Source organism: Lactuca serriola, chromosome 2, assembly GCF_051521515.1.
Source record: "Lactuca serriola cultivar US96UC23 chromosome 2, Lser_US96UC23_V15, whole genome shotgun sequence".
Classification (NCBI taxonomy): domain Eukaryota; kingdom Viridiplantae; phylum Streptophyta; class Magnoliopsida; order Asterales; family Asteraceae; genus Lactuca; species Lactuca serriola.
Window position 1 is genome coordinate 61,637,727 of NC_136409.1, and position 7,725 is coordinate 61,645,451.

General features: G+C 33.9%; 1 protein-coding gene across 1 annotated transcript; it reads right to left on the reverse strand.

Moving 5' to 3' along the window:
• Positions 1-1,486: 1,486 nt before the first annotated feature.
• LOC145089271 (uncharacterized) lies at positions 1,487-2,428 on the reverse strand. Its single transcript, XM_079027728.1, has 3 exons — positions 2,031-2,428; positions 1,740-1,857; positions 1,487-1,669 (listed from the first exon to the last, which is right to left on the reverse strand). Exons 1-3 carry the CDS (start codon positions 2,426-2,428, stop codon positions 1,487-1,489), a joined length of 699 nt encoding a protein of 232 aa, XP_078883854.1.
• Between the last annotated feature and the right edge of the window lie 5,297 nt (positions 2,429-7,725).

Genomic DNA, 7,725 nt, shown 5'->3' on the forward strand with positions numbered 1-7,725 from the left:
AGTTTTTAGTTCGGTTTACAGTTTTTAGTTTGGTTTACAGTTCGCAGTTCAGTATACAGTTTTCAATTTAGGTTACACTTTATATTTCAGTTTTATGGAAAATATAGGATTTTCCAGGATAAACGTATTTACTTTACAAACAAACTGCTCATATTTCAGTTTAATGAAAATATAGGATTTTCAAGGATAAACATAATTACTTTACAAATAAACAGCTCAGAATTCAGTTTTATAGAAAATATTGGATTTTCTAGATAAACACACTTATGTTTACAAAGAGCAAAATAACATACTTTTACATAACAAATACTTATGAACTCACCAACATAAACATTGACACTTTTTCAAAACTACCTGTATTCTTAGGAAAATAGTAGACAGGTACACACAAGGTGTTCGAGAAGATGGAGCCTAGTAGCATCAAGTCTTTTTTTACTGTTTAGTTTTGGAGTCAATTAAGTTGTAATTCGAATACAATTTAAATACTTTATTATTAATGCAATGCTTGTTGTTGCTTTCATTACTATTATTCATTGTTATGATATTATACATGATGTCCACCGCCCCCGAACGTTTCCACCGTTCCAGTTTGGGGGTGTGACAGAACGTTTAGCAGCCATTTCAGAGCTGATCATGTGAGGGTTGAACCAAATCCTTTACATATGCAAGCTTCCTTCAAGTGCACTGGGATAGGAATGATCTCCATCCTTTCTCGGTATTGTGCTACATGCTCATCAGGATCCGTAGTTCCATCGTAAGTCTTCATGCTAGGAGTCTGGAAGCGCTTAGGAATTTCGGTATTGGCTATCCGGCAGCAAATCTCGATATCATATGACTTGTTGAAGATGCGTTTGGTATGGGTTGAATTACCCTGGGTACGCTTGAGATCATATGTCTCAACTGCTGAAGTTCCCTAGCAGTGTTTGGACTTATTAATGTGATATGTGCATATTTAGTTATATATATTGTCTAATATCCAAGGTTGTAAAAAACGTTTGGCGGACGCTCGGCTGTCGATAGGTGCCAAGCGACTAATTAGTGTTGGTGGCGATTAATCGGGGATTAATCGGAGACCCTTAGTTATTAATATTATATATATATATATATATATATATATATATATATATATATATATATATAGAGAGAGAGAGAGAGAGAGAGAGAGAGAGTTATAATCTACTAGTAAAACATTTAAGTAAAAAGCCATCAAAGTACAAGTCTAAAACATAATAAAATTAATAATCCCATAAAAACATATTTTCATAGATTTAAATTTTCATCTACTTCTAATCTCCTCCGACTTCTTCCAATATTTGAACTCCATTTGATTCATATTCACCTTCTTCAAACACTTGCTCCTCATTCTCTGACTCAAAATCTTCATCAAAAAGTTCTCTATTTGTTGAATTTTGATGGGGTGCTTGATTATCGTTAGTCCCGAGAGCTTCATCAATCGATTCCATAATTGATTCGGAGTCAGCTTCATCTATATCTCGCTCATTAGAATCAACAATCCATTCTTGAGAGAGTGTGAATCATTTGCTAAAAGCACTTCCAAAGTTCTGTCTTTTCTCTTTTTGTTTTTTTCCATTAAATTAGCATTGAATTGAACATAAACAAGATTGTTCAATCTACTTGTCTCCAATCTATTTCGTTTCTTTGTATGTACCTATAAAAGTACACGCATAAAATGGTTAAAAACATTCTTGATATTTAAAGTTAATAACTTTATAACTAACCGCTTCAAACTTGCTCCAATTCCTTTCACAACCCGATGAACTACTTGCTAAAAAAGAATCCTCATTGCAATCTTTTTCAAATGAGGAGTTGAGCCACCAAAAATTCCCCACCATCTTGCTATGATTTTTAAACAAAAACACATTATTAAATTAAATGATATAAAATTTTATTGTTTTATAAAATAAATAAATAAAAGTAAAAACCAATTACTCGGATCAAAGTCGGCATCGTTCACCATACAAGATTTATATGCACGCTCCACTCCAAATCTTTCAACTTTTTCCTAGTACTTTGGCAAGTCAATAGTCACAACTTGTCTTTGCATCTCTAAATCTCTAAAAAGTAATGTATCAAAAAATTCAAGAACTGCATCCATTATGTTGGGATCATGTTGGAGTTGTGAATCCTTATAATCATAATAAGGATTCAAAAGACAAGCCGTTAGATGTAATTTTGAATCTAGCCTCCCTTTCATCTTGGTGTTGATGATATCTATAATAGACTTGTAAGTTTTCTCTTGACCACCCAAAGCTTTCATAATTTCTTCTTTTGCTGCTTTAATCTCCCCGTAAACAAAACCCATTGACGGCTTCCAATCCGCATCAACCATTTGAAGAACTTTCACCAAAGGGGAAAAGACTTTTAAACATAGTGTCACACCGACCCAAAATTGGAGACTTGTCACCATTCCATATGAGGTACCCCCTTTAGGAGTACCATAAAATTTGCATTCCTCCCACTCGGTGCTAGTGACAATATGTTTTAGTTGCTCTTTTTTTTTCAGATAAGCTTTGTAATGTTAGAAAGGCAGAAGTGAATCTCATGACTCCCGATAGGATAATTTCCCTATTCTTGGTGTAGTGTCTCATCATAGCTAAGGTTTTGTGGTGGGCATAAATGAATATAGTTAGTTTCCTTGCTTGATCTAGGATTTTCTTAAACCTTGGAAATCCACCAATACCTTGAAGAAATAAACATGATGAATAATAAATTAATAAATTACAGTTTAAAATAAAACATCTTGAATAATAAATTAATAACATGTTAAAACTAAATAATGTAATAAAAAAATTTAAATACCTTCAAGCATAAGGTTAATGGTGTGTGTCGCACATGATGTCGAAAAAATTGTTGGTCTTTTCTCTTTGAGTAACTTTGATGCTCCCATGTTATTCGTGGCATTATCGATCACAACTTGATTATATGTTGGCTTGTATGTGCTTCATTGGAACATTCTTTTGATGAAGAAAACACATTGCCCATTTTTAATTTACACATAAATTCATAATGGTCCTTCTTTTTCTATCGGACCAAGCATCCGTCATGATCGAGCATCCAATCTATTTCCATTCTTCTTCGTTTCTTTTCAACAAACTTTTTGTTCTTTCAACCTCTAGCTTTAGAAGTGGGTCACTCAAAGAATATCTAGTAGTAGGTGGAAGTCCCGTTCCAAATTGGCCAATAACATCCAACATCATTTTGAAGCTGTCATCTTCCAATGCATGAAACGGAATCGAAGTTTTATATGCCCACCTACTAATGAACTTATGACATGCTAAAATTCTATCTTTCCGAACAATATCATTAAGATCAACTTTTTTTCACATTCCCTTCTTCAAATATTCTTCGGGGTTTATTTTGTTTGCATAGGTATCTATTGGGCCAATAGTATTTGGTGCTTTAAACCCCAAAAAATCTTATGTTTCATCCACATCAACACTCTCATGTAATTGTTGCATCACCTCCGATCTTAAGGCCTTATCATGTGTGTGTGTTTCGCTATCTTTTTTAACTTCCCTTCGTTAAGGTAATTTCAAAATTTCAATTGGTCATCTTTTGTAGAGTTTGGACATGCAGTAACATTTCGCAGGACATGAGCAATATGTTGTGTAAATCGAGAAATCCCCCTGCTAATTACTTTTCCACACAAGTTACATTTAACTCTATCTAACTTGTTTTTATCTGGGCAGAAAATATTCCCAACCAATGTCATCCGAATTCCGTTTATAAGCAGTGGTGGCAGTATTAGATGTCATTTGTCCATCCCACAACTTTTATATAAACAATAATAACATTAGATTTCAGTGAATAGATAAAAACATAGGAAACATAAAAACCCAACAAAAGAAATTAACGGTAACATTAGGAAATAGAAACAACCACACAAGAAATGATTACTATAAAAAGTTACATAATTGTATTGATAAATAACAACAATCATAGAAGGAACAACAAAAGAAACTAACCCGCCAAGCAACATCAAGAAAACACCAAAAACAAACCTAGTAATAGTAACATTATGAAACATAATGAAATGAATATTGTAAAAAAAATTACATAATCTGTGTTTTGGACATAAAGCAATCACATAAGGAACCAATAACAAAAACCAACTCACAACTCCATCAAACACAAAAAATAAATACAGAAAGCAAAAAAAACGCAAAATGCAAAAATAGAACTTCCAGGGGTAAAATGGTCCACTAGACGAAAAACAACTAGAAAGAAAAAAAAACACAGAGGAATCTCAGCAAATAAAAAACATAGAGGAATTGTAGAAAACAACAAGAAATCAAAATTGTAGAGATGCATAGACATCACGATAATGAACTTCCAGGGGTAAAATGGTCCACTACACCAAAAAAGAAAGAAAAACAATGCTTAACAGATGTGTAGAGATCACGATAATCACATTCACCATAACTGGCTACTCACATAACATCCATAAAAGATTTGTAAACATCACATAGTAAAGATTCAAGCATACAGACCTGTGTCTGAGTTGCGTTTGGTGGTTCTGTGAGTTGCGTCGCCTGCCCCTGTGTCGGCGTTTGATGGTGTCACCCTTGTTTGATGGTGCGGCGTCGATGGTGATGATTGGTGAAGTGTCGCTAACAAGAACTGTCTGTAGAGAGAAAAAAAGAGAGGAAAGGAATCAACAAAAATAACTTTTAGGGTTGACTGAACGAAATTTGGGAGCCTTTTTCCAATTTTGAGCGGAAAATGACTTTTTTTCTTTTTTTTTTAATAGTTAAATTTAATTGACCAATTAGGCCGATTAATTCGCCAAGAACCGGTGCTGACCGATATTAACCAAAGACCGATTAGATTTTCCACCTAGCCTTAATCGTAATCGGCCCAAGACCGCCTAGCATTTAATCGCCGATTAATCGGCCACCAAGGACGATTTCTACAACAATGCTAATATATTAATACTTTTTGGCTTTTTTGTCTCGATTATTGGACAAAAGGTACTTAAAGATGTTTAAATTGTATTTTCAGCTTAAAAGACATGCTCAAGTTAAAATGGAGGCGGGATTAGCAATCAGAAGCTCGGGAATTGAAGAAAGAAGAAATTGAGCTAAAAAAAGGTGAAGGACTTAGCGAGTTTGACCCTCAACTAGTCGAGTAGTTAGGAACATTCACGAACCAATCAAGACTTGCCATACATGAGTTTTAAGTGATGGACTGATCGAGTCGGTTTATGGATTCGACGAGTTGCCCCTGTTTTCAGAAATCTATATAATGGGCACTAATTCATGAAACAATAACCTTTTGGTTGACCTCTCTGCGACTAATTGGCGAATAAAAGGTTTATTGGAGCTCTGAAACTCGAAGATCAACCCTAGAGACCAATTTGTAAGAGATCGAAAGGCAAAACACATTTTTTTTCTTAATCTATTGTTTCCCTTATGTATTTATCAGTAGATTTCGTTTTTGAGATGTTAGCTGCTATAGATATGAGCTAAAAACTAATCACTTCTGGTTAGGGTAGATTAGCTTGTTAATATGGATTGATTTTATGACATGGATTATTTGATTTGGTGAAATTGTTTTGTTAAGTTTGTAAACGATCCTTATGTGTTAACAACAACTATTTTTTTTAATTATCAAGTCTATTAAGTTGAATGAACATCCTCTTAATTGCTTGCTTCATATTATTTATATGAAAACAATATTGTATGCCTAGTATTAGTGAATATGAACCTAATATTAATTAGAAAATAGGTAAGTTGATGTGTGAGCTTGTGTGATGAACAACCATACAAGATGTTGATTGAATTAGTAATTTCATTAACTACAATTACATGTCTTACTTAACCCGAATCAAAATACTACGAATTTCATTAGTTTAAACAATTGGCCACTGTTTAAATTGATTTGTTTTCTAAGGATTAGTAATAGTGAACATGAATCTAATGACATTAATTGGTAGACAATGACAAAATAATCCATTGCACTTGCCATAAAATCAAGTATAGAAACAAGTGAGTCGAACCTGAACAAAAGTCTCTTTTATTATTGAATCTGATTACTTCTTATTTGCTTTAGTTGTTAGATATCTTAGGTTGAGTGTTAGTTAATTGTTTAAGTTTTTAGTCTTGCAAAACTAGAGAAAACTCTTCTTTTTATTATTCGTTTTTAAATAGATATTTCTAGTAGTTAGTTTAATTGTTACCCTTTCCTGTGTTTGATAACCTACTTGGTTGAACTATATTGCTAAATGATAGGTATACCGCTTTCTGTGTGTTTATTTGTGTTTGAAGTAGTAGGATTAAAACATTTGCATTTAACACACACCATACTGCATCAACAATCATAAAGTTAGTGTGGATAGTTTTGTTGTTTAAGAGTTATTAGAATCAAGGTTTCTAGGAGTATTAAAAGGCTCATAGAGATCATTGATTTTAGATGCTCGATTTTTAATAGTCGTCCCTCACGCTGATGCAACAGTACCAGGAGCTGTGTTACCCTGTTAACTTGCTGAAAATTCTGCATTGTCGAAGTTTAGGATCCTGGGAACTCTAAAATTACACCTTCATTCTTTCTATTTCTCTAAGTAGTGTTCTATTGTCTTGCTGCTGACTCAGTTGTTGCTTTATTTTCCTCATCATAACGAAGAGTTCAACAGTAGTGACCGGAGCAGTCGGATCCTAGAGTCCTGAAGATCCCAAACTTCCTTGGTTAGTGACTGTAGGGGTGTTTCTCTTGGAAGTATCATGCGCTTTCCTTTAACCAGTGGGTCCAATCGGAGGAGGTGGTAGGTCTTTGGTTGGAATGGAAGGAGTAGAGGATAAAGAAAGGATCAGTTGTGTAGACATTATCTTTCGAGGATTTTGAACACCATGGCCCCACGGTAGGTGCCAATTTATTTTGTGCAAAAATTACACAAGTATAAATCAATCAAAGTAAATGAGACATTGTGATGTCCGAATTGTGCAATATAGAAAGGTAAACAGAATGACACGATTTTACAAGGAAGGACCATGATCCTTGCTAGGATCTCCGGCGCAAAACCTTAGGAAGCGATAATGATCACTTTCCTTGACGATTTTATTAATATAATATGATGATTACAGAGAGTATTTCAATAAGAACAAGTGAAAAAGTTCATAGAGTAAGCTATGAGTAGGTAGAGTGTGTCGTGTACGCGATACATGTTTCAATTTATAGTCTAAACTAGCTAACAAGATATCTGATATTCCCGGATCCTCTATGACCAACTTTGTGAACGTTGTTTGACTTGGTATTCCGGGTTTTTAGCATAGTTGAGACGACTCTCTATTGAGAATAAGTCTTTTGTTGACTATTTTTTCACATGTGTTAATTAAGAACGAAATATAACCGTTATAAATGTTGGTAAATATTAATAACGGTAATTGTCGGGATCTTGAAATAGTTAAGGATCCTGAATATCTGATGAGGTTTGATAATCCTTAATGCTTTGAAGATCCTGGCCCTAACATTATGTGTGCTTTAAAGGTGTATATATATAGTCAAGTTTATCTAATTAAAAGTCCGATATTTTAGGGATCCTATTGAACTGGTATTTCCATGTGCTTTGATCTGATATTTTTGGGTCTTAAGCCTGATTAGAATGTTTCTTCAGTGAGAATGAGTCTTATGTTGATCATTGCTACACATGTGAGAAATAAACGAGAAATATATCCATTAAACCTGTTAGGAAATAATAATGTATGTTTG

Coding starts and splice junctions, on each gene's coding strand:
- LOC145089271 (XM_079027728.1), bottom strand. CDS start 2,428: ATGGTGACAAGTCTCCAATTTTGGGTCGGTGTGACACTATGTTTAAAA. Junction 1,858..2,030: donor GTGACTATTGACTTGCCAAA/GTACTAGGAAAA, acceptor TAAAAATCATAG/CAAGATGGTGGGGAATTTTT. Junction 1,670..1,739: donor ATTGGAGCAAGTTTGAAGCG/GTTAGTTATAAA, acceptor GTACTTTTATAG/GTACATACAAAGAAACGAAA.